Source organism: Aulostomus chinensis, chromosome 8 (assembly GCF_037954235.1).
Source record: "Aulostomus chinensis isolate RoL2024-O1b breed Wild chromosome 8, RoL_Achi_v1.0, whole genome shotgun sequence".
Lineage (NCBI taxonomy): Eukaryota > Metazoa > Chordata > Actinopteri > Syngnathiformes > Aulostomidae > Aulostomus > Aulostomus chinensis.
In genome coordinates, this window is record NC_141327.1 from 5,559,619 (window position 1) to 5,587,052 (window position 27,434).

The 27,434-nt window shown below is 42.6% G+C and overlaps 2 protein-coding genes and 1 long non-coding RNA gene across 12 annotated transcripts in view; 2 read left to right on the plus strand and 1 right to left on the minus strand.

The window, feature by feature from the left end:
- The window catches only part of LOC147256904 (zinc finger protein Aiolos-like), a 31,774-nt gene extending 17,472 nt beyond the window's left edge, over positions 1 to 14,302 (plus strand). The window contains exons 3-11 of one of the 9 annotated variants that reach the window (XM_086210576.1): positions 849 to 917; positions 2,547 to 2,604; positions 3,241 to 3,306; positions 3,949 to 4,023; positions 6,789 to 7,157; positions 9,683 to 9,850; positions 10,147 to 10,266; positions 11,599 to 11,709; positions 13,247 to 14,302. In XM_086210576.1, the coding sequence (XP_086066702.1) occupies positions 3,255 to 3,306; positions 3,949 to 4,023; positions 6,789 to 7,157; positions 9,683 to 9,850; positions 10,147 to 10,266; positions 11,599 to 11,709; positions 13,247 to 13,887 (1,536 nt within the window). In that variant the 5' untranslated portion in view covers positions 849 to 917; positions 2,547 to 2,604; positions 3,241 to 3,254 and the 3' untranslated portion in view covers positions 13,888 to 14,302. The other 8 variants (XM_086210580.1, XM_086210582.1, XM_086210577.1 and 5 more) reach the window with 8 other exon arrangements.
- On the minus strand, positions 11,315 to 19,159 carry LOC147256905 (uncharacterized). The gene is made up of 3 exons (XR_015117533.1): positions 18,939 to 19,159; positions 12,310 to 12,400; positions 11,315 to 11,746 (listed from the first exon to the last, which is right to left on the minus strand). It is a non-coding gene; the product is annotated as an uncharacterized LOC147256905 (long non-coding RNA).
- The window catches only part of LOC147256906 (protein AF-17-like), a 30,491-nt gene continuing 21,853 nt past the window's right edge, over positions 18,797 to 27,434 (plus strand). Inside the window, exons 1-4 of one of the 2 annotated variants that reach the window (XM_086210573.1) lie at positions 18,797 to 19,213; positions 19,924 to 20,003; positions 20,099 to 20,153; positions 20,288 to 20,397. In XM_086210573.1, coding sequence (XP_086066699.1) covers positions 19,105 to 19,213; positions 19,924 to 20,003; positions 20,099 to 20,153; positions 20,288 to 20,397 — 354 coding nt within the window. In that variant the 5' untranslated portion in view covers positions 18,797 to 19,104. The remainder of the gene's footprint in view (positions 19,214 to 19,923; positions 20,004 to 20,098; positions 20,154 to 20,287; positions 20,398 to 27,434) is intronic. The other variant, XM_086210572.1, reaches the window with a different exon arrangement.

Sequence of the window (27,434 nt, forward strand, 5' to 3'; positions counted from 1 at the left end):
GGAGTGGCTCTCCTTGGACTTTATACTGGTCCATGGACACGCCTCTTTCTCCAGTGAGAGAGGAGCTGAAAGGCACAGCGGAGAAAAGCCAAGCTAGAGCTCTCTCCCTCTGTCTCTCTCTCTCCAGCTCTCGCGTACTCTCACACACAAGCTCATAGACGCTCTCCCTCGCTTGTCCTCTCTCAATCCTGAGTGCATAGAGAGAAAAATAGCTGGATTGCCCTCTCACTTGTTCGCACGCCGAATTCACTTACTCTTCTCCCACAGCCCTCCTGTTAAAACATTTGAGTATGTAAAAAAAAATACAGCTTTCACTTGAAGCAAACCCAGCACTCACATGAATGTGTCTGTGGGCCGAAACATTGTTTCAATGACAAAACAGGGAACTGGTGTGTGTTTTTGTGTGTTTGCATGCGTGCATGTGTGTCCAATGGTCATTTTGGTCTGCACAGCCTCATTATGTCAGCCCCCAGATCTCTCTTCTCTTTTTCTGTCTCTTGCTGCTGAGTGGAGTGGGCAGCTATAAAAGGCAAATGGACAGTCTAACCCCCCGCCCTTCCCCCCAGTGGGATAAGTTTTAACAACACCGCAAGCCAGGACAATTTATATACACGTGTGTGTGTGTGTGTGTGTGTGTGTGTGTGTGTTTTTGATCATGAAAGAGTCTGTAAATCAGTGTGTTTGCCCATGTACGCCTTCCACCCAGCCTTTAAGGTTTTGAAACATAGCTTTTTATTGGTCGGCGTCTTTCTTTTTTTTTCCTGTTCCATTGCCTCCATTTTGCCATGGAAACCCAGCATGTATTGTAATGCCTTTGTGAGTGTGCTTTCTTTCGTCTTTTTCTTCAGGCTGGTGGCTGGTTGCCATAGGCGGGCCAAGGGCAGCAGCCAAGCCTTACAAGGCGGCGCACCACTCAGGTGGGTGCTTCAGTGAGTATTGTTCATTACACGGCACCCAGATTCCTGGTGCGACACTGCATGGTAAAAGATTCAAAAGACACTGAGGGCCAAGTCACACCTGTTCCCCAATGCTAAGAAATGTTTATTCTGACTCTTAAAAGTAAAATTCTCCAAAGCAAAACTACATCTGGCCCAATCTATGTTCAACTCTGAAAGGATAACTGAATGTAATAACGGTGTTGTTAACCAGTTGGTAGTGAATGGAACTCTTTAATGGCCCTCGAGTTCACAAGAGAGCTTTCTTGTGTCATTTATGAGGTGTGTGTGTGTGTGTGTGTGTGTGTGTGTGTGTGTGTGTGTATGTGTGTGTGTGTGTGTGTGTGTGTGCACGTGTGTGTTTGTGCTCACATGCATTTTTTTAAGGAACATCTGGGGTGCAGGTTACTCAGAGGTTAACAGTGGTTAGTATGCTGTTTTGTAGATGTTTGTTGTGCTAATGAGCTCTGTGTGCGTGTGTGCGTGTGCGTGTGTGTGTGTGTGTGTGTGTGTGTGTGTGTGTGTGTGTGTTTGTGCATGTATGCGTGCGCATGCTTGTGCTCACATGTATTTTTTGATGAACATCTGGGGTGCAGGTTACTCAGAGGTTAACAGTGGTTAGTATGCTGTTTTGTACATGTTTGTTGTGCTAATGAGCCTAGTGTGTGTGTGTGTGTGTGTGTGTGTGTATGTCTTTTTTCAGTCTCAAATGGTTGACTTTTTTTCAAACAAATGATATGAATAAAAACATGTATTACTCTACCTTCTTTTTCTATCTCAACATCTTAATCCTAAATGATTGTTTGAAACTGGACTCAACCAGAAACTGTAATGCCTAAACAAAGATCCACACATTCCAGTGAAAATGATGAACAAACAAATAACAACCCAGCAGCAAACACATCACACATTTCACTTTCACCTTCCAGCCAAAACTTTGGTTTGAAAAAAAATCTTTTGAATTTGATTGTAGATCAACATTGTTTTCATTTAATCCACGTTGTACTCACAACATTTGGACTCGGCTTTGTACTTTTTGAAAACCCTGACATGATTAATTCATAATTAAAATAGTTATAGATGACTTTTAACTCTCGTTTGAATAAAATATAGAATGTTGCAACTCTCCGAAGACATTTTCAGAACATGAGGGTATATCTATGATTTTTATGTTTTCAAGTTGTTCCAAAAGGATACTCTTAGTTTTCTGACTTCATGTTGAAAGTTTTTGATCTTTTGTCGGCTCTTTGATAGCAATTTGTCAAGAAAAATAGCTTTATTGTTTGGCCACAAGATGGAGTCCTAGCTCCTTCAATAGAAACAAGTCCAGGGGCGTGTAGACACTTAGAACTGGTATCAAATCCAGTCTCACTTCTTTGACTTAGTCATAATATATAGTATCACAGACTTAATATAGTCATGTCTGCTTAAGATGTGTATATATGTTTTGGATGTAGAAATGCTAAGTTATCATCTATATCCTTATTGTCCCTAGTATGAACTCATAATGCTCTTTGTTGCTCCTCCTCATCTGAAATGCACTCCTGTTCCTTTAAGGGATCCCTCCAAAAAAGACTCCGTAGTGACGTTGTTCATGTTCCATATTCACAGAAAGTCCAGTGGCGGAGCGTGGAACCTCCTACTGTGCAAGGCGCTGACAGACAACCAGGTAAGATCATTTCAGGACAGTTGTAACTTACTGTTGTCTTTCAACAATACATAAAATTAAACAAACATCCATTCAGTTCATTTCTTGCCCTGTTTTGGATTTGGATACATGTGCTTCACAATGTCAGTGTGACCATTTCAAAATGGTTTGTTATTTCTTGATTTCAATCGTAACTTAAAAATGACTGCTTACCACTCGGCATTTAGTTTCATTTTATTTTTTTAATAATAATAAATGCACTTTTACTATAAATTGTAAACTTAATAGTGAGGATATTTTATTACTTTACTAGGCAACTGTGCAGGGCTTATAAAAGCAGCTTTCAGAGGTGTGTGACTGGATGTTTAATTTTTTGCACTTGCTCCTGTGTTGTATAAACTCGACAGGAAGTACATGTGACGGGAACATCTTCTTTCTCATCATGCTAAATGTAGTGACAGGCTCGAGCAGTCAACCGTGGGCTTTTACCCTCTTCGTTGTTTAAAATGGACTTTTTTTTCCGCTATCTAACCAACAGGAACAGTGAGATTCAAGTTTTGCTTCTATTTCTTCACAAGCTTTTGGGGGTGGGGGTCTTTTGAAAAAGTGGTCCAGAAAGTTATCTCATTATCCAAACGGTGTAATTGTCTTTTGTAGAACATTTTTACATCATGAACACTGAGGAGAACCCTGGATTTACCTCCGTGGAAGACGATGAGATGGGTGAGTATGGGATCCATTACCACCAGGCTGCGCATGACTATAGTACTGAGACATATAGCGACCCAAATATTTTATTTTGCATTTCAGGTCCTCACAAAGTTGTTTATGCTTCTGCATCACTTCCGAAGTGATTCCAGGATGCAGGAGGAGCCAGCAACATATATTTAGCTCTTCCTCTGAAAATAACCTTACACTTCCAGTCCAGTAGTTTATAATGGCTGCACATTTATTGTACCCAGTTTACCGATGTTCACTCTCTTTCATGATAACTGAAAGGGTTATAATGCCTTTGCTTTTAGCTCAAGCCTAATTTAAGGTGGATAACTGAGCATACAACTGCATAAAGAAGACAAAAACAATAACAGAGGATGCACCTCTAAGCTTGAAATGGACGTTTTACTGTTGTTAGTCATTCGTCTCCACTAACTTCAAGCTAAAACTACATGGCTGGCTGTTTCTGGATTTTGGAGCCAGGAGGGAAATCATTTCTTTGTGAGCTGAAGACACCTATTTTTGTGTTCTTGAAAGGCAAAATATAGTTTCTGGTGTTTCGTATTACTTGAAAATGACGGAACCCAAAAGTTGCATTGAGTATTTACATACACTATGGGTTGATTTTGAGTGACTTGAGTGATGTTGCAGCTGTGCAGCCACTGGAGGAGGAAGAAGAACGGGAGGACAGGTCGTGTAGTGAGAATGGAACAGGATGTGCTGAAGGTGGGACGGATTCACATAAGTGTAGCCGCACTCACTCAAATATCACCCTCACATTACACGTTAGCCTTTTTTACTGTCACATTGGGAGTGATGGCAGCAGGTGGATTTAAATACAGACTCCATACCATTGAAACTGAATTTTTTGACAATACAAAATAAATCCAAACAAAAGAGAAGAAACTAGCAAAAGCAGAGGGGGGAATGAGCAGACACAAATAACCAAACTGAACAGATGATCCAACACAAACTGAAACAGAAAACCTAACTAAAATACAAACCCCAGAGATGACACATTTACCAAGTGAGAGAACACGAGGGCACGGAAGGATCTGACTGGATGAGAGACACTGAGAGCAAGAATGTGGCTCTTGATGACTGATTACTAAATGAGACAATGGCAATCACAAAAAAAAGGGAAACAGGCAAAGACAGGAAATAACATGTAAACCAAGACACAGGAGAAAGGTGATTTAAATAAAAAGGAAGTAAAAAAAAAAAAAACAGGGTTCAAGACAGGGGAAACTATCCATACACACTGAGGAGAAACACTTAACATTACCAAAACTATAATCAAGTCCACTGTGACTGTGACAACAATTACTCATGAGCAGAAATGAAAAAAGGTTCTTCAGCCCTCTTAGCTCAGTTCTTAGTCACTTTTTCACCGATTCATCAATAAATGGCCGAAAAACAATTTCCTTGTATTGTTAGAGGCAAAAATGACAAATGCGACACATGCCAAACAATTTAAACAATAATATCAATCAATCCAAAAATTATATTTGCATGTTCATGTCTTTGAGCTTGTTAGTTAACTTGCGAGGAAAAATGGTACGTAGGTGTTTTAAACCCAATTTGCCTTCCCCAATATCCTGTGGATACAGGTTCACTGGCTCAAATGCGCTCATGTTAAAGAAAGTAATCTTTGAATCCTCCGGATTAAGCGTGACTTTTTACAGAGGACTGTTCCAGAAACTCTGATGGGCTTCTCCCTCCCTGATGGAGACTGCTATCCCATCAGTGGACAATGTTTGGTCCTCACCTATCATGTGGTGTAATATACTCGAGATACACCTTCTACCATCTTTTAATAATACTTTGTACTCACGTATACTTACAAGTCAAGCATATACATGATATAAGCTTACGAAGATCTAAAAGACAAATGTTCTTGGAATGTGTGTCTATGATATCTTCACCATTTGTGAGTCCCTTTCTGTTGTCGGAACGGCACCAACTAGTCCTGGTGCTCAGGAGATTTGTTAGACCCCCTTGTAAAACACCTTTAACTACTTCCAGATGTTCAAGAGTTCAAATAAGGTGACTTGCAGCTAAGTCATTGATTCTGCCTGGGATGCACGAGCAGGAGATCCCGGATCCGTCTAAAACATTAAAGAAGTACATTGATGAACTAAATACAGTGTTGGATCATTTTCTACCTCTTTGGGAACTGCCACAGAAACATCTTTATTACATCACCATATAACTATTCAGCCCTTCTGAACTGCTATGTCAGTTGGACTTCCTTTTTTTATTTTTTGACGTGAGTTCAAGTCAGGGCTTTTATCCAACGCTGGTTGAATATTATCTACTGGAGAGAGATGCTGCATGATTTGTCCATCCAACTCATAATGGAAAGTATTTGAAGCTCTTAGATGTTCAGCTGTGCTGGAGTGTGATTAAAGGAACCTTCCCCACTGGTGCTTGTCATAATGTTGCATGTCACAATATTTCATTCTGTCTGCTTTTTTTAACGCAATTTGAGTGGAAGTTTAGAGCAGCAGGATGAGAACCATTCTATTGCACAGTACTGGAAGCACTGACCAGCTAACCTGATACAATATCTACGCATGGAAATGTTCTCACTCAGCTTCGTGCCCCCTGTCCTTCATTTGTCAGTTCAAAAGAAAAAGAGCATGGTGTTATTTGTGACTGCCACCCATCTGCCCTGCTGGGCGCACTTCCTAAAGCCTTGCTCTGCATTTGAAGCATAGCATGCGGTTCACTGCTCTGAAACCCTGGACTATATATCAGGCTTTGCTCAGCTCTGCGTGTGCTAAGTTTCCCTATGTCTGAGCGCTTCCCACAGTATAAAGAGCTGCTCTTCAGTTCATCACCAGTCATCGCCAACACCACAGTGTGGTTTTTGGATGGAGCTGAGTACATGCAAGGGGCTAGGTGAGACAGGGTGCAAAGGACCTTGCGTGTTAACAGCTGCAGTGTTGAGAAATAAACATATAAGTGAGCATATCCTGTATGGTGAGGGCTTTTGAGTTTAGGGTTTAAGTTAAGTTTACAATGGTCAAGTCACTGAAATAGAGCACTTATGCAAGAACTTTGCTTATTTGTAGCATCTATGAAACATACAATGAATAATCAGTGATACATCTCTTTTTAAAAGCCTGCACTGCCTCTCTCCTACCCTGCTTCGACTTTCTGTGTATTCAGAGGAAATGCCTTCCCCTTATCTAAAGAACATGTCTCCTCAATCTTTTTTATGCATCAACCCGAATTAGGCTACCCACACTTTGGAGATATGCTTGCGCAAATATCAACACCTATAAATACAAATGTGGAAGGGAAGCTGTGACAGTGGCTCATGTTCTGGTTGAACTATGGTCCCTTCAAACATATCTAGCACCTTATGAGAAAATTAATGAATTGAAATTGTGTGTTGTATATCACTCCACATGTGTTTCTGTTTATCGTATGACACCTCATGTTCATATTGCTCATATCATATCATATCATTTTTCCTGACATAGGCACCATAAAGACTGAGATTGAAGAAATGGACGGTACTGAGCAGTACCCCAAGGCTGATGAAAGAGAGATAGTATTAAAAGAGGAAAGAGAGGGGGCTAGTGAGGATGATGAGGAGAGGACAGAGGAGGAAGATGATGAAGAGAGGGATGAAGAAGGGGATGAACCACAGGACCTGTCACTGGTAGACTACACCCGCTACACCAGTGCAGCCCTGCAAGAGTCCCATGCTGCAGCAGTGGCAACGACAGAGGGGCCTTTTGTGCCTGGAGCCCCCCGCATCCAGACAGCAGGCAAGCTCAACTGTGACATCTGTGGCCTGTCCTGCGTCAGCATCAACGTATTGCTAGTGCATAAACGCAGCCACACGGGTAACTACTCACATAAATGCACGCACACACACAGCCACAACACCTGACCTCAAAGTTGTGCAATCATCCCTCTTGTTGATAACATTAGAAGGCTGCGCCTCATGCTGAGTAGGTCAAAGTATTAAGTAACAATGATGAAAAATGTAAGGCTGCATGGTACATGACGCACGTGTGCCTTCCAGAGAGAGGCTGTCAAATATTCCCTGTTGTCATTTACATGGAAAGTTGATGTAATTTTGTCCAGTTGATCAACATTGTCTACAATTCTCATGCCCTCAATTGTGCAACTCCTTGAACAACCCACACTTTTGCAAGGCTTTAGATGTTTTGGAGGCTTTAGATTAGATTTGTTCGTAGAGTAAAAGTGTGGAAAAAAAACAATGCTCAACTTGGACTCCATTTCTGTTCGTATCACTACATATTTATCCACTCAGACATAGGGTGGATAACAATGACTTTGCTTGGCTGCATTAGTACACATCATATAGACTCCACAAAAAAATTACACCCTACTTTAGGTCATGATAAATGTGTCGCTGTCTTTGTTGTGATTGTTCATTTCATTATTCCACCAATGCTCCCATGATGTTTTACATTGCTGGTCCAATTGCATTAGGAATTCTTTCAAAGGATTGTGTCACTTAGTTTCACTCACTTGAAGCTGATAGCCATTGATTTTAGTTGTGAAGCAGACTGATCACTCCTGTGCTTCACTGTTGTGTGGGGCTGAATAAACAGCCTAACATGACATGCAAAGTCATGTACACAATGTGCTTGGTTTTTGTGTAGTTTTGAGTGTTGAAAACATTTCTAGATTCCTGCTTATCGATGAGGACATCGCCTCGTTTCCACAGAAGGTGAATGATTAGGTTTTTCTGACAGTCACTGTCAACATCAACTGTCTCATAAATTAACAAGTACATGAATTAAATTTGATGTGACATCAAAATATAGTGCATGGTCTAAGGCAGGAGGACCCAAACCTTTTCGGTATTAGGGCCACAGCTGAAATGTTAACTGTGGGTTGGGACCAAAGGCAAACACGTATTGTGTTATTGAAATTCTAAATTGTACTAAGATACCAAATTCACACAGATGAATAATAAATTAAAAGCACACGTTTCAGTGACAGTAAACTGTCACAAGGGCCAGAAGGGGTTATTAATAGTCTTTACAGTATCCATGGGTGTGTTTTGGACATAACATGAAAGTAAACAATCAGTGTCATGTCCCAATCCCCTTAATAGCTAAGTAGGCCTACTCCTTAGTACATGACCATTTAAAATGCACATCTAGCAATGGTTTTCTGATCAAAATATTCTGGATAAAAATTACATTGGAAAAAATAAATACTAGGGCTGCACAGTGGTGCAGTGGTTAGCACTGTGGCCTCACAGCAAGAAGGTTTGAGGTTTGAGTCCCGGCTCGGGCGCGGGATCTTTCTGTGTGGAGTTTGCATGTTCTCCCTGTTCCTGTGTGGGTTCTCTCTGGTACTCCAGCTTCCTCCCACAGTCCAAAGACATCAAGAGGGGACGAGGCTGATTGATACTCTAAATTGACCGTAGGAAGGAATGTGAGTGTGAATGGTTGTTCATCTCTGTATGTTGGCCCTGCGATGGACTGACGACCTGTCCAGGGTGAACCCCGCCTCTCGCCCGTAGATGCTGGGATAGGCTCCAGCCCCCCCCCCCGCGGGCCTTACTAGTAAGGAATAAGCGGAAGACGATGATGGAAAAATAAATACTGAATCCTTTTTTTCCATGAGAGGCTCTGCTGGACTCAAGGTTGGTCTGTCTTGTCAACTTGATATCTTTTGCTGTGATCATGAAAAGGAAGTAACCACAGAGCACAGCCTCAGAAATCACCAGGAAAACTCTCGACACACCAATCCTGTCTTTAGGTCATCGATGACTTATGCTGCTGTGCCTCATGTGATGTTGACAGTAACAATCTTTGAAGTTGTAATGTTTTTTTGTGATATTTTACATGCTTGTGGGGCTGGTTTTAATCCTTAATGTTTACATGTAAACAGAGCGGCATGGCTCGGCGGAAAAGTGGCAGTCTAGCAACCGAAGTGTCGCTGGTTCAATTGTCACTCCCCCTGGTAACCATATCGAAGTTTCTTTGACCGAGATACTGAACCCTTAATTGCTCCTGATGGCCCTGTGACAGACTGACGACCTGTCCAGGGTGAACCCGCCTCTCGCCCAATGCTCAGCGGGGATAGGCTCCAACACCCACCCCCCGTGCAACTGATGTTTACATGTATTGGTGTGGTGCAGCCAACACCGTGACTTTAAATAGAAGAAACACTGTATTGTTGACTTTCGACGTGGTTGTTATAGGTCAATGGTACAAAAGCTCAAAATTGGATTATGGCAATAATGCAACTGCCCACACATTTGTAAACACCCATTGCGCACAGATTGAAGAAAAGGATAATTGCATTGATCAGAATATAACAATGACAACCACCATATGTTTGCATAAATGTGAGGTGTTCACAGTGCTTTTCTCTCTCTCAGGGGAGAGGCCATTCCACTGCTCTCAGTGTGGAGCCTCCTTTACTCAGAAGGGAAACCTGCTTCGCCACATCAAACTGCATTCCGGGGAGAAACCTTTCAAATGTCCCATGTGCAGCTATGCCTGCCGTCGCCGTGATGCTCTGAGCGGGCACCTGCGCACCCATTCTGGTAGCAGCAAACCACAAACACACTCAGTCTGCACTGATACTGTATGCACCTGTGTACAGTACCACCAAGGTTGCTCACTCACTCCCTTTAAAGCTGCAAACAGATTTCCAGTAACACCCTGTCATGCACAGCTACCCATCACATCTTACTCATTCATCTCGGGATAAGTGCTTTCAGTTCACGTGTTTGAACTGCTGACATCTCCTCTATGCTCATCGCCAGTTTTGTATGAAACCAAAGATGTTGTAAGATGAGTGTTTCATGTGTCGGTCTTTAACTGAAATTCCTGTTCACAGTAGAGAAGCCCTTCAAGTGCAACCACTGCAGTCGCAGCTACAAGCAGCGCAGCTCGCTGGAGGAACACAGAGAGAGGTGCCATGTGTACATGCAGAACAAAGGTCCCATTGGCGAGAAAGGTGAGAAGTCACCCCTTTCTGATACTCTGTATGAGAACATCATAAATACTTCCTTATGCCTTTGCAGGGCCCTGACACACTGGTTTTTTCGTTGTGCTGCTGCAGAAACGTCACCAAAGGTGGCAAGAGTGCACATTAATTACCCATACTTGTTTGAAAAAATTCCTGATAAAATCAGAAGTATTTATTTACTTGTTCAAGTAAACATAAAGAAGAACAGGCTCCTACATGTACTCAAATGTATCATTTATTGAGGGTTTCTTTCTGCTCAGCCTGCTGTGTTGGCTGATTAACTTTCAGCCACGTTTCTACTCTTCCTCTTCTGTCATGCCACTGACACAACATTCTTCACTACACAAGATGGAGGTGGCTGAGTGTCCCCAACTCGTCTCTCCTTCTTTCTTTTAAGTTTCAACAAGTGGCCACCAATGCTAATGCTAATTGGCATTATCATTACCTATGTTGGATTATCATCCCCCTTTTACAAAACTCTCCTCTGTTTCTCTTTTTTCCTTATCTTCTTTTTGTCTGTTTTTTTCTGTCATGCATCAAAACTAACATAATATGCCTGCTTTTAACACATAAGCAGTCGAAAATACAAATGTGTTCAAATGTTCGTAACGGCAAAAAATATATTGTCGTGTGAAGTACAAATACCTGAAAAATGTCTTTAGGTAATATAACCTAGCATTTGCACTTCATTAGTTCCCTCCCTGCACATGCCACGTGGTCATGCAGCTGTAATCAAACTGTACCGTAGTTCGCATTGACGCATTTGTGCAAACCCAGCGGGGCACCAACAGTTTAATGCTGTTCTCGCTTCCAGATCTGGTTTTTACAGGCTCGTTAAATGAATGTGCGTATGGCTGTCACCCCCCCCCCCCCCCCCCACCATCATTAGAGCTAAAATAGGTTATGGCTGCTGCTGTGGTTTGGTGGCCCAACACTTTTAAGACCGCTTCTCCCGCTTGTAGCAGCAAAGTGGAAAGTGGCGATGTAGGGCACATGTTTCAAGCAACTCACACATCAACCTGCCCCCCCCCGAAAAATATGCCTTTACATCCTGCCAGGATGGTTGCAACATACAGACAATGTTATGCTTCTGTGGTCAAAGCATGTCTTAAGTTTATGCCTGATAGTGTCTCAGTGAGGAGGAAGTACATCCTCATCATGTGGTCTCCTCTCCGGCACCCGAAAGTGAGGTCAAAGGAACTTTTGATGTCAAATTAATGTCTGCTGGATTAGTTTTCATACTTCATTCTGTCAAAGGCGCTGACAGGTGGTCAGTTGCAGAACTGACTTGACTCGTGTCACTCTCTTGCCCTTGGTCAGACGACAGCCACACATCCAGGTCTCAGATGGGCAGTGAGCGTGCTCTGCTGCTTGACAGGCTCGCCAGCAACGTCGCCAAACGGAAGAGCTCAATGCCGCAGAAGTTCACAGGTAAGGCCAGCCATTATGGCAACTCACATATTCATACCTAGGAGTAGAGGCACAGGCAGATCAAAGAGATGTGCGCTGTTAATATTAAAACAACATAGCTTTTTTTATGTACATAATTGTTACTTACATTTATTTTAATTTCGATCTACTTAGAATGTCTGTCTGTTCACTTTAAACCGCTGCTGCTAAAACAAGCTGCTTTTTTTTAATGTGTGCTTTTTACCAGTGGTGGAAGAAAGAATCCTTTATCAAGTAGAAGTACTAATACCACCACCAAACTCCTGCATTCAGGTAGTTAAGTATCAATAGTTTAGAGTACATATGTGAAGCTTTTTTGGATGGTGTTACTTCTGCAGTTTTGCTAATTTGAACTGATTCATGTACTGTTGAGTAACTTAATGAAGACTAGTGAGGGTTTAATGTGAAACTCAAGTTAATATCAAGCGTCTAGATTTGTTTCTGAAATAAAGTTTGTGTATAGTATAACATTCCACCACTGCGTTTTGCTGCACTGTTTTGCTACTTTAGATGACATCATTTGTGTTTTGTTGTTTCGAGTTGTCTGTCTGAGTTGCTTTGTGTGTCTTTGCTGGCCTGCACCTGTTGCCGGGGTTTGAGGGCAGAGCAGGGGGGTCTCCATTGTCCTAAATCCTCACCAGCAACTATGTCATAGGTGGGTACTGGTAACCGCCTGTACATGGAGGTATAAATGGAAACGTGTTAAAAGTGTAAAAATGCTCTAGAAACCTCTCAGAGAAAGAGTTCACTTGTATATGATTCTAACTCAGTTTATTTGGCTGAGAGATCAAAAGAAATCAGTTTGAGTAAATGGCTAACTCTGACCGGCTGGTTCCCAAAATGTATGGGTACACACACGCACGCATGCACACACACACACACACACACACACACACACACACACACACACACTCCACATCATTTTCAAGAGTTGGCTCTCACCTTTCTGTTTCAGTAAATGAACACTGGGTTATGGTTTCACAATTGAACAACTCGGGCTGCTAGCAAATTGTGAGTGTTTTTCAGCAACAAAAAAAAAGAGTCCTCTGTCTCTATCAGGTTGATAAATGAAGTGAGATCTTTCAATATGACAACCACAGGGGGGAAAGAGAAGTCATGTCTGTGACCACAGAGAAAGAGAGAGGGAGAGAGAGAGAGAGGGAGAGAAAGAGAGAGAGCAGGCAGGAGACGAGAAACATGAGCAGGTGCCTCTGTGTGTGTTCATCTCCGGTGCAGCTTGATCAGAGGCACTTGTCTGCTTCTCTAAGCCCTCTATCCTCTCATGCCTCTCAGATGTCTTCGAGTCTCTTTTGGCCTGCCACCCTGGCGTGTTGCAGTTACTGTGCAGGGGCTGCACTGCGACTCAACACCAGAGTGAGAAGCCTTTTCCATCTGTAAGCAATAACTCTTTCAACTGCTGCTTGCTGCTGGGTTTCCTGGTCATACTGTTTGATGAAATTCATGATACCGCCTCCCTGCAGACACGTGAGTGCTCTTTCATTTTGTGCCGCTTGTCTAGGCGACAACAGTGTCTGTCTGGATCTGAGCTTTAACAGGGAGCTGGTTCACCAGACAGATATCAAGGACCCTCCAGCAAGCTCCCCAGGACTCGATGCCCACCATCAGCAGCAGTCACTGCTCACAGGCCCAGACAGCGATGCAGCTCTGTCCCACAGGCCCTACCCTATTCCATTACGAGGTAATGACATCAACTCCATGGGCCTCACCAATGGCCACAAGATGGGCATGCCGCTCCTGGGCCACACACACCCCACCCAGCCACCTCTTGGCATGGACTCGTTCCATGCTGACAGCTCCCCAATGTCCCAGCCTGTCATGTACAGCCTTGGGCACCTGCTAGGTGGGCTGAACCACCAGAATGGCCTCCCTCACCCGCATTCCCAGCCCATCTCTATGTCCCCTCTGGAAGCTTTGCAGGTGGCGCGGGCCAATGGAGAGGCTGGAGTGCTGCCCGCTGCCGTGTACCCCTGCAGCCACTGCAGGGTCATCTTCCTAGACTACGTCATGTTCACCATCCACATGGGATGTCATGGATTCCGAGACCCGCTTGAGTGCAACATGTGTGGCCACCGTAGCCGAGACCGTTACGAGTTCTCTTCACACATAGCCCGTGGTGAGCACCGCCTAGAACTGAAGTAGATGCTGTAACACACGCTCAGACAGATAACACTGTACAAGCATGTAGATGCATCACATAAGTAGCTGGTAGTATTAGATATGAAAGCATGAAGTAGCAGCTATCTGTCTCTCTAGAGTGTGTGTGTGTGTGCGTGTGTGTGTGTGTGTGTGTGTGTGTGTGTGTGTGTGTGAGAGAGAGAGAGAGAGAGAGAGAGAGGGACGTTAAGTGACGGTTTTAAGTATTCTTAGTCATACTTATCTAAAAAGATGGCTTGTAAAATGATTATGCTGGAGTAGTTCTACCTCCTTTCCTGCACTGTGCTGTTTTATCGGTTCAAAATTCAACAAAGTGACACAAGTCTGGTGATGGTGTGCTCCTGTAATCTGTTTAAAGATGTGAAAATAAAAGCAAACCCATTTTTTCACAATGACTATAGACCCTGTTTTATTTGTCTGACGACGTCTTGACAGTTCAAACCTACAGAAAAAAAAAGTTGTAATCGAGAAGGTCACATGCCTCCTTGTAGTTGTGTGGTTTTGAGAGAAGCACACTTCACAGCTTCAAAGGACATCACTTCTCGCTGCACACGTGTTGGTTTCTCACTCCTGAATATTACCCTCACTTAGAGTTGTTGCTGTTTGTGTCTCACAATATAAAATTAGAGACGGAGAATAACACTTTTAGTACAAATATTTAGCACTCAGGCCATTTAAATAAATGTTGAGGTAGATCTAATTTAAGTTGCACACAAAGGGCTGTTGAAGATTTCTTTGGTAGCAGGTACACGTTACAACAAAGACCCTTAAAGTACTTCAGTTTTTAAAATGGTCAAGTGACACTTGTCTTTCTTATGGGAATGTGTCCCATTTTCATTGTGGGCAATCAGAATTTGCATCTGTCTCTCTACGAGGATATACAGATGTGCAATAGCTTCTACAAGAACAGAGCAAATCAGCAGAGATCAGCGATTGGGAAAAAAAATGATACAAGCAGATTATGAATGTATGTGAAGGATCCAGATTAGACCTCAGTGAGTCCTTGCTGGATTAACACGGAGACAAATATTACTGGACGTTAAGAGTGTCCTCACACCAGCGTCCACCTGCTGGTGGAAGCAAGACTCTGCAAGAAAGGGAACTACTCATAAGTTTTTTTATAGTTCCGTGTCGTCGTCGTCCCCAGAACAGTGACCCAACTATAATTTCTTTTTTTGTTGTCGCAAACACATTCTGAGTGTAGCCTGAGTGAAGATTGTCACTCAGTGTTTTTGTAATATTCTTAGCAGGACGCAATTTTTATTTTCGATTTCCATAATGATTTTCTTCGAAGTGCGATAACATTCTCAAAGCCATCCTAAACAGTTTGATGACAATCTTACAATATCAGGAAAAACATCCTCGGAATGTTACAGGCAAAACTATTAATACGTCACACGGCAAGAAAGTTTTCGTTTTCCATTTTCAATCGTGGCGGCGCGGCGGTCAGTGGTCAGCACTGTCGCCTCACAGCAAGAAGGTTTCTGGTTCGAGTCCCGGTTCAGGTACGGGATCTTTTCCGTTTGCATGTTCTCCCTGTGCCTGCGTGGGTTCTCTCCGGTACTCCGGCTTCCTCCCACAGTCCAAGGACATGCAAGAAAGGACGAGGTTAATCCAGACTCTAAATTGACCGTAGGAGTGAATGTAAGTGTGAATGGTTGTCTGTCTATGTATGTGTATGTTCTGCGATGGACAGGCGACCCGTCCAGGGAACCCCGCCTCTCACCCGAAGGCAGCTGGGATAGCCCCCCCCCCCCCCCCCCCCACACACACACACACACACACACACCCTGAACAGGATAAGCGGCAGAAGACGGATGGATTTTTAATTCTGTTTTCTTTTTACCGTCATTGTGAGAAATTGATCTACTATTAAAGAGAGAATTTTTCATTTTTATTATGTACATTTTTGGAGGAAAAAAAGTTCTTCAATCGTAGGCCACAAGAACATCCTGAGTACATATTCTAAATTTTAAGTTACAAGGTTCCTTCACTAAGTATCATTAAAACAAAGATTTTATAAAAGAACATTCCATTGTCTACCTGGTGGCCCACCTACTCATGCTTTTAAAAGGCGGGGGCCCATATTTTTGTCCATCGTCCATCCATTTTCTATACTGCTATGCTGCTTCAGGGACATTTCTATTTTTGCCACACGTCAGCCTAACGTTACCAGTTAACTTGCCAAACTGAGCTCCTCATATTTTAATATTTGTAAAAACTTGATAGGGTTGGAACATTTACCTTCCTTTATATACTTAGATTAATTCTCTAATTTCCTTTAAAACATAAAAAAAAAACACACACACACACACACACAAACACAAACACAAAAGATGAGCTTCAGCTTAGAATGATATTAAGGTCCAGGGGTTGAGAAACATTGCCATAGTGTGTACACAATGATCTAAAAAAACATCCCCAGAATGATGCCATCAAAACGTTCTGTAAAGCACAAAAATTTGAGAAAAACACTAATCTTAAACCTTAAGAATGTCCTGAGTAGATATTGTGAATATGGTTTTAAGACTGATTTTTCTTTGTTGTCATGAAACATCATCCAGGGCCATGAGAATATCCTCCAACATCTTTTTGATGTCGCAATGAACACGTTCTGTCTTGGTTACAGCGTAATTTCGAACAATATTTGAAATAGTTAACATCTTTACAAACTGTAGAGAAATTGTATGCAATGAAAGAATTTGTCCGACAAAAGGGACCTTTCATAGTCTGAACACAGCTATGCATCTAGACAACGCTGGCGCCGTTAAGTGTCGGTTTTACAATCAGTAAGTGTTCTAACAACAAAATTACACAACAAAAGGCACTACAGGTTCACTCCCAGACCCAGCTCAAGGCCCAGGGGTCAGATCAGCTCATGACCTTACAGAAGAAGTACAGGGATGAGGCCTAGGAAAGTTAAAACAGAGGACACCAGATGAAATTCCTTATCACAAACTTAAGCCAAACTTTGACCCCCTTCACCAGGACCAAGTGTCACAGCTTAGGCTGGGGGCACTTTCTGGAACATCCAGCCCTCAGGTATCAGGAGCTCTGAAATTCTCCTAGGGCTCCAAAGCAAATTCAGAAATAGCCTCTATTACATGACACCCTCATACTTGTCACTTTTGGTATTGTTGTTACGCAGTGTTGTGTATTTTGCTTTCTGCTTCTCTTGAATTCCCTGAGCAGTTGTAGGGAGTATTGTTTATGCAGCAAGAATTTCTTGCTCACTCACAACAAAAGGAATCATCATTATTATTATTTCCTTTTCCGTTGTTATTATTGTCATTATTGTCTGTAAAGTGCTCTTTGACTGTCAGAATGGGAATGTTATTTCTGTTATTACTGATACAATAAAGAATATGAGAATTTATGTTTTTACTACTGCATGTTATTGGTTAATTTTCAATATAGGAACATTATTTTAAGTAATAAATTCTTCAAAATGTTCTATTTAGGAAGGAATATTTAGCCAACGCTGGGGGAGTGTCCCCTGCTCCCGAGAGGTTCAGAGTGGGTTGGATGACCTACCATTGTTACAGAGAGGCGTTAAACAGGAGTTGCCTGTTTTATTTTTTTCCTCTTCTTCAAGTCAGTTCACAGAATGTTCAAAGATTAATTTATTCATTTCCGACTATTGTCACTCTTCGTGCTCATTTCAACTAATTGTGTGTGTGTGTGTGTGTGAGTGAGAGAGAGAGAGAGAGAGAGAACGAGAGAACATGGATTAACTTCATCAGAGCAGGGACTGTCTCGCATTGCTGCCCTCAGACCAGAACAGGGTATAAGCCTCATCCAGCTGCTGCCCCCCACCACCATCACTCCCACGCCCCTCCCATCACACTATCTGTCCTCACCATCGGTGCCAGTTCCCTTTTCTCATTTGGGGTTTGAAGAGAAGTGACACTTGTGAGACAAACTGTCATCACAGCTTCATCTCCATATGTCAGATTAAAAAGCCCAGTCATCCATTGCAAAGTACAACCACACTGCTTCTCTTTTTTTCCACCTAGAAGAGCTTTTGTTCTTCTGGGTATTTTTTGGTGATCATGAGAAAGACTGTTTAAATGTAAGAGTGCGGTAGTTTGTAGTAATAACTAAAATGTCAGCCCTGGTTTCACTTTCTCTCACGTTTGTTCTTATTTTTTTGTTGTTTGTTATTACACTACAAAAAAAAAAACTATTCACAAATCACTGGAATCACTTCTGATCATTTGATGAATCACAAAGGAAAAACTGTCTAATGGCTCATTTCCACCATGAAACTGGTCATGAACATGGTCTGCCAGTCAGTCAGGAAAGCAACAGCGACACAAGTTCAGTCAAAAGGAGCCGTCTGACGACATCTGCTGACTGATTAACACAAGACGCTCAAATCAAAATGAAACCCATGCTGGTGTTTTCTAACACTCTCCTCAAAACAAACGAAGGAATCTAGTGTCACTGAGGTATGGAACGTCATGAATGGGACCTAAATATATCTGGATATTAGTTTAAATCTGTCTGCTTTTTGTTTTCTTGCCTGAAAGAAGAGCGAAATTCCCACACAGGTTCACATTTAAAAAAAAAATCCAATGACAACTACGTTAAAAGGAAATTTCTAGAAATAATACAGATTTAGTGATGTGTTCATTTCAGGATTTTAGATGGTGAAACCGCTTGTAATTGTTGCATGATTATTCATTAATGAATCCTAAAGGTGGCGCTGTTGAAACACACTTGATAGTCACAGTGCAGCCAGCGGTTTTAATGGATTGATCCACATGTTTCACTCGTCTGGTTAAAAACACAAACAATTCGGCCGAGCGAATGTATTCGTGTGTCATTTTTCACAGACATTAAAACAACAGATAGTAATTTGGGATGGTGAAAACAAGCCGGGGGACGACGATAAATCAACGATAACTTGCTACCTTTGCTGTGACATTAATTCCGACCCAGAGGAGTAGGTCTGAGCATGCGCACTGTATCGGCTCTATGGGGACTGGAGGACATCACGGAAAAAACGTAGCAGCAGCAGCAGCACCACATACCCCACGCCGAGATTGCGTCTCTCCGCTGCGCCAAAACTGCGCGACAAAAGCGGCCCACGACTATGCCCGGTGCGGCGTTAAAGTGCGGGACGACCACTTGACAGGCCTGGGCGAGGTCTGAGCCGTTGCCGGGAGGAGGAAATCCATTTCTTCATATGGGAGCAGCATGCGGGAAATGGTCGGAGGTTGCTGCGTGTGTTCAGACGAGCGAGGCTGGGCTGAGAACCCGCTGGTTTACTGTGATGGACACGGCTGCAGCGTCGCGGTTCATCAAGGTAACATTAGCCGCTGTTAGCGCGTAATTACCGGGCAGCTGCGGCGGCCGAGCCGGCGGCTGGAGGCAGCCAGAGGTGCCGGTGGTTCAGTAGGTTTGTACGTAGGTCTGTTGCTGTGTACGTGCGTGGTTGTATGTGTGCGTATGTGTGTATGTATCGACGTGTGGGAGGGGTAGGTAGGCGTGCTGTTTGTTGTTTCCCTCACGGCACACATGATGGAACACACGCGCACGCACGCAGGGCCAGGCAGGGTGACACCGACCCTGGATGGCGCCTTCATGGCACCTCGAGCCTGTGTGGTTGTGGCCGTCTGGACGGTTATAACGGGTTCACGACACAGCAGCCATGGAGGCCCGCTCCTGTGTTATTACCTTGTTGTGTCCACTTGCTGTAGCAGCGCCTGGACAGGGAGCGAGTAACTTGTAGAGAGAAATTCATCCTGCTCACTCAGCCCTGAGCTGGAGGTTCCGTTTCAAAAGGGAAGATGAGAGTGTTTTGAATTGCAACGAATGGGTTCAAAATTTTTTACCAAGAACACAACTGATTTAAAAAAAATAAAATTTTATATATATATATATATATATATATATATATATATATATATATGTATGTACATTATCATTAATGAGTACATGTGTATATTCATTTGGATATAGAAGGTGACTATGCGTCACTTACCCATGTCTGTGCATGTGTGTCCGTCCCACCAGCATGCTATGGCATAGTCCAGGTGCCCACCGGTCCATGGTTCTGCCGTAAGTGTGAGTCACAGGAGCGGGCGGCACGCGTGGTGAGTATGCTGACACAGAACATGACACACATGCAACCATTCCTGCTCTGGTGTTACACTCCTAACCTGCTGGTCCCTCTCCTGTCCTCAAACAGAGGTGTGAGCTGTGCCCCCACAAAGATGGAGCCCTCAAGAGGACGGACAGCGGAGGTAAACGAGGAAACTCATCACTTTCATCCTATCTGTTTCACGAGTCCCCCGGTGTTTCCTCCTCTTTCTTTTGTTTGTGATGAAACAGCAAGTCCGCATCCTGGGCCTCTAATTACAAATAGTCTCTTTGTCAGGTTGGGCCCACGTTGTGTGTGCGCTCTACATCCCTGAAGTACAGTTTGCCAACGTTCTCACCATGGAACCCATCATTCTGCAGTATGTCCCACATGAAAGATACATCAAGGTACGTCTACACACGCTGGTCTGCTGGACCGGACGTTCTCCTCACAAATGTTGTGTGGTCATTCCTCTGCTTTGCAAGAGGCTGTACTGTCAAGCACACCTTGGTGTGTGTTTGAATCACACAGAGAAATTGATGATAATGAGGTAGATAATCCGACTTCCTGAGTGGCTCCAGCTGCGTGGCCAGACTCTTGTTTACCTGTTGTTGCTATTTATTCTGAGCTGCAGCTTTTTGTAGTGTAACCACCTGGAGACGTAACTCATTCAGGTATTTGGCTTTTTGTCACAAATGAAAGTCATACCGCACACAAAGTTGTTATCAGTGGCTCTTAATTCAGTGTCATGAAATCACCTAGACCCTGTTTTCCCGTGCATGACTTCATCGTGAAACCAGAGTTCAGAACTTCCCAGCAACACACTTGTTGCTCAAATCATAGGAAACCAAAGGTCAGCAACAGCAAAATGATACAAAATGTCTGTTGACAAACTCTGATTGACATTTTCCAGTCGGATCTAAATCCTCTTCATCCAGTCAACGCTTTACTTTTTCAGTAAAAAAACAAATTAAATAAACATTTCAGTTTTTACTCTCTACAGCGTGACTGTGAACCTAATAAAGCCTGCAGGCTCGTTCGCTGACCACGAAGATTGATTCGTCTGTTGAACCAATTATAGGGCTTTTCTGAGATAAACACCGTCAGCAATGCTTGCACACAACAGGCATGTCGCCAGAAATAAACAAATCATGTCAGCAGACACCGAAGTCTGCAGGCGGTTTGGTCGGTGTGGCTGCTGTGGACCATTCGTGGATTCTGACGTCACATGCTGGATGTTATGCTACCTGAGAGAAGATAATAAGTAGTCAGTGTACATGTACTGCACAAGACAGAGACAGTGCACCTGTTTTATTGTCTTCTTTGTAGTTTGTTTTGTTCAAGTGAAAATATATTAGTGTGTTATAGTCATGATCTTACGTAGTCACATTTCTGCAAGTCAACTAATACTTGTGTTTGTATTTATTTGATAGATGTCCATCTAAGTTCAGCAAGTTTGTTCTCATTTTTTATTATCAAAAACAGAACTTTTAAACATTTCTCCAATGTCGAAATATCTCTCTAAATACTGACATCAATATTAACCCTCGTGTCATATAAAATGACATGTAAAATATTAACCAGCAAGTAATTGACACAAAACTTTACAATGTTCAAACTAGTGTTTACTGGACATACTAACAATTGAAAATAAGTAAAAGAACAACTGGGATAGACTCCAGACCCCCCCCCCCCCAATAGAAAATGGCTGGCTGGACAAAAGAACAACTAATTTAATTATGAGTTTCGTTTTGGATCCTTTCTGATACACACAGATTTTTTGCACAATTTATTGCTCGAAGAAAGTTTTTTCAAAGCAAGCTTAAACACACACACACAAACACATACACATCCCAATTTAACACAAAAAAGATCTCACTGGTGATATAGAGGTGTCTGATATATTCACTTGGTGTTACAGGGTTTGAAAAACACAAACGTATCAGTTGACCAGCGAAGTAAAAAGCCAATAAAGGATTTATCAACTACCTGTTCAACAGAGGTGATATTTGTACCAGCAGCAGGATTCACACAACCACTGTGAATTTGCCAATTGTTGCAGTTAGCTGTGCGTCTACCAGACTACACTATAAGGCTCATAAATTACATTTCAGTGAACATATATATATATATATATATGAAGAGAGAGAGAGATTTTGGCAGAATTTATCTGTTGTTGATGTGTTTCTGCTACACCAGGATCCAAACTACAACATGATTGTTTCTGTAGGTAAGGGCTGACCACACTGAGGTGGAAGGCAAACCCTATTGTTTAAAAGAGGTTTTATTATTGAACAGCATTTTTTGTGTAATAGTGGGCGTGTGTACGGGCGTGTGTGTGTGTGTGTGTGTGTTTGTGTGTGTGCGTGAAATGATTACGATAACGTTTTGACGTAATCTTTCTGTTTTAAAATAGTTCTTAGGGAAATCAGTACCAAAAGAAGTACCTTTCAGGAACCGGCAGTCACTGTAGCAATATTGGTACCAGTATTGAACATTTTTAAAAGACACGCAGCCTTAAACTGCTGTAAACGGTGCATCCACGTGTGCAAAGTGTTTGTCAAGTAGGTGCGATTGAGAAGTAGCAAACAATGGTTTTAATGGTTTTCGTTGTTAATCTCGTGTCTTCAGTAGCCTCCAGTAACAGGTTTGAGGCTGGCGTCCTCAGAGTTCTGGAATTGATGAAAAGTCACACAGGGGAAAGAAATGTTGGTAACATTGGTAATATAACACTTGGTAATTAGGGTGCATTCATTACCAATAATGATAAGTTAGCTGGTAGGTAATAGTTAATTAATGTGTCTACTAATGATAATGAACATGTTGACTTGATGAGTTACAGCAAAGTTAGATGTAAAAAGTGTGTGTGTGTTCATTCATTTTTTCCTAGTTAACAATTATTTTACTTCATCAGGGTCACAAAGAGTATGATTGTTATTATTATTGTTATCATTATTGACTGTAAAGTCTTACCAAAGTCTGAGTACTTGACCAGCAAGTGATGATATTTAGGTGGAGTGCGGCTCTAAGAACATGTGGAGAATGATGTTTTAGTCAGTAGTTACAATCCATTTTCTAGCTGTAAGTTCATGATTTTTGGAGTCAGTACACAGAAAATGTCAGACCACAATTTCCCCATCAGTGTCAACAATCCCACATGGAGAAATCCATTTTAAAAGAAAAAAAAAAAGACTTTTCCACCTACAACAGTAGCCTCAACAAATCACAGCCGGAGACATGTGGAAACAGCCCAACTCTTACTTTTCCCCGAATAGGAAAAAACTACCCAGAACACTCCACATTACCATCGCTGCCTCCACCCACACGTCATGCACCGACCCAGAACAGACTGTGGCAAGGTCGCGCCTGCTCTCTGGAGGAAGTGGAACGTCATTCTGGGAAATGACCTCAAGTAGATGTAGAGGAGATGCAGGTTTCACGAACAAAGAAAAAAGTTACATTTACCACACTGCATGACAGAGCACTCACTGGAAATGACTGAGGAGTGTGGAAGCGAGGAGTCAGTGAACTGAAAATGGAAAAGTCTCACGTCAGAAATCATTTAAAAACTTTAATTGTTGTAATTTTAAACTTGTGGGCTGTTGGTCTGACTAAAACTATTTATGTCAGGTTGGGAACTTCACTGTTTTTTTGAAAGTCCAGAGATGACATTTGAATACTTGACATGATTATGAAATTAAATGTTGCAAGTAATTATTTTTACCTGGGATCAACAATCGTTTAATTTTTATGGGTTATGAATGAACCAGAGCCTGACTTATATATTATTGATATCAGCCTTGATCAGAGATGTTGTACTTAGATAGTCACTCTACAGGATTGTCACTAACTGTGGTATTTGGACATGTATCATGAACAATCAGCTGTCCTTCAGTTGTCTTTCTCAGTTCATTTACCTAAAAAAAATTCAAATATATTTTAAATTGTGCCAGCAGCTTTCGTCAGCAAACGTAACAGGCCCCTCTTGGTGGCAACCCAAGTTCATATGCACCATTCTGTTAACTGTTCACTTATCACTTAATATGTGCCAAATATAATTTTGAAAGTTTTCTGACACCAAAATCCTCATCTTTTCTCTTCCTGTAAAACATTTGATGACTCATCATGCTCTAAGGGGCGTGTACGAATTTTTAATCTAATGAAAATGTTTTCCTCGCCCAGTCCATCGTGTGACACACTGCACTCCCGAGATACTTCACTCCCATTGTGAAAGAAGCAGCCAGTGAACGGTGGATACGTTGTTTTGAGCGTGACACAAAATTAATTTCGTTTATCGGGGGGGGATCTGAAGGGGCTTATGATGACATTATTTACCGACATTTGTAAGCAATTTGTTCATGTTAACACCAGTCAGTATCCAAGCCCATCCTTCTCTTAGTGTTTCTACTGAGTACATGCTTTATACCTTGGACGTCAGGTTGGCGTGGCCTTGAAAAACAATAAAGAAAGCAGCACAGGCGAGAGAGTAGATAGTAAACGTAGGGTCTGTTTTCTTCATGAGTTCCATACACATTGTCAAGTGTCATCTCTTAATTATTTTAAAGTATGGATTATCTTGACACAGTGGAACTGTGGTTAGCACTATTGCCTTACAGCAAATGTGTTTGAGTCCCAGCTGTCCCAGGTCCTTTATGTGTAGAGTTTGCATGCCTCCCTGTATCCATGTGGCTTTCTTGACCAATCTACTGGCAGTTGGTACCTGACCATGCTGCCGCTAACTGCTCTGTAGAGAATGGGATAAATTCTGAGGATATGTTTCGCCGCACAGTGTGCATGTGACAATAAAGATGTCGTATTCATCATAGAGTTGCTGTACTATGATACTGTCAGTGTGGGAGAGTAGTGTCTCATTAGGGCTGTCAAAAAAAATCGTCACGTCTTCTAAAAAGGTTCAAACCAATTGGAATATGTATTTTTGCACACTGTGCCCTCAAGAGAGCATGCTATAGTGAGCTTGTGGTGGGTTAAGGGACTGACATCCAGACATGTTTATGTGTGTGCACATTTTTAATGTTGCGAGCGGTGGAATGTTAGCCTAACTGTAGCTCACAAAGCTAGCACCCAACTTCATTTCAGGCTTCAGCTCTGCGACCGTCTTCTGTCTGGAGTCCCGTGTATTTCCGAAGGGGGCTTTGTAAATTCCTGATTCACGAGAACTTTGGGGACAAGCAGCTGGGGAAGTGATGCCTTTTGTTTATTTGTTTTTTTCATCGATTTCAGTATTTGAATCTAGACCAGTGATTCTCAAATAACCATTTAACCAAGAACCTCCTCAGAAAAAAAATAAGCACTCTAACTACCCACCATTATGACCAAAATTAAAAATACATCAGCATAGCAATTCTGTTCAGCTATGGCAGAGGTGGACAACATGTGTCCTCAGAGGGCTACACTGGCTTGGATAAAGTTAGCGAGGGGCCACACATCAGGCAGTCAGAAGGAAACGTTAAACCCCCACGCTGGCATATGTTCATGAATCTGAACTTGTTTTCAATTGTATGTGTCAGTCTGGTGAACTCTGACGTTACAATGCAAAGACCCACTTGTTGGCAGTTGCTGTTATTTTTATTGATGTATCGATCACTGAGGAAACGAACGGAATTATGTTATAAATATGTGAAAGTACCTTATAAAGTAACTGGACGGAGTCTTTGATATCATTGCTCTCATCAGGTGTGAAATATGTGAAATCAGTGGCCCAGCAGACAGCTGGACTCTATTGGAATCACTTTGAACATCAGTACACTCAGTGCAAAGTCAGAACACAGCACAAAGTTAGTACCCACTCAGTACAAAGTTAGTACCCACTCAGTACAAAGTTAGTACCCACTCAGTACTGAGTTAGTACCCACTCAGGACAGGCTCCTGCACAGTGGGTGCTGTGTTCGCCATTGGGTCTGGTGCAGGCAGGGAAACCCAGTGCCATCTGAAGAATGCTGAAAGGCATTAGCTTTGTGACCGAGACGTGCAAAAAGTTTTAGAATCACACACAACAAAATGTATCGTACCATCAATCAGAGGAAAGCGCATGTTTATTCTCAGGGCAACACAAGTTTTGGGAGTGTTTCGGCTCGCCTGGGAGCTGTAGCCTCATGACGATCGCTTCCAGGGTTACATCAAGCTGAACTCTGCCAAGATCATCTTTTCATTCATTACCATTGTTGTGATCTATGATTCCCTCCTGCCAGACTAGCTGCTGTTGAGCTACTGGTATAGCACATGTTGGTGACCTTCATTATATGTGTTGTCATGTTTAGACTGTCAGACCTGTGAGTGTTTGGTCATTTTGTCTATGAAGCAGATTGTAAAACCAGTTTTTGAGCTAGAGACTTGTTCCAGCCATTGCAGTCTAATCACACATCAATCCAGTAACTTAATTGTGAACTTTTGATTGTGTCTGTCAAGCTTTTTTCGGTCGTCGTCGTCTCCTGCATGTGCCTGAACAAGGCTTTTTAACCAAAGAAATCAATACTCAACGGCAACGCTCTGACTCGTTTGACTGAGCAGCCAGATGCTGGCTTTCTGTGTGTGTGTGTGTGTGTGTGTGTGTGTGTGTGTGTGTGTGTGTGTGTGTGTACGTGCCTGCATATAAATGTACACATGTGAGTGTTTGAGCGCCCGGTTTCATATTACTGTGTCAGCTACAGTAAATTGCATGCAGCTTTCCCCCGTCAGAGCCATTCATCCAGATTTTGCTGCCTGCATTCCTAGACAGCGTCACAATAGACAGTGAAAACTTGAGAAGCCACCCTTCCTTTTATATGGCCGGTGTCGTTATGTCTCCGGGCTTTCATTACATAGCCGACCGACATCCTCCGAGGGGAGCGGAGAGTGGAGCAGAGGAAGACTGAGGAAAGGCAGGAGAAAAGGGCGACTCAGAGAGGGCTGAGGCAACAAGGTAAAGAGCCTGCTGTTCCTTTGTCTCACACCTGTTGCTAGGCCTCTTCTGCCCCCCCACCAGTCCGTCCCACTCACCGGCGAAAAGCTGAGGAAGGAGTACAAAAGCTGTGTGTGTATGTGTGTGTTTGTTAGTGTGTGCTCACGTGAATGTTGAGAGCACGTCGGTGGAGACTGATGTTGCTTTCACAGGAAGTGAGTATTCCAGCCTGACCTGTGATCCATTTTGTTGTGAGTGCCCTTTTGCTCCATGTTTTATCATGAACCCTTTAGCACAGAAATAGCACGGTAGCTGGCAAGAGGGTGGCAGATGTTTTACATTGTTGCTGCATCAGGATACAAGAATAATGTGAGGTAGACGCTCCCCTTGAAACAAGTCCACAGTTAGCTAGAGTCTCGCCACTGTCAAACATCTGTTCAACAGTTTTACTGAACGACGCAGCAGAGCAAACCTCGGTGCCTCTCAAAGCCCCATCTGCTGTCATGACAAGCAAAGCATCCTGATGGTTTCTAGCTGTGGCTCAAG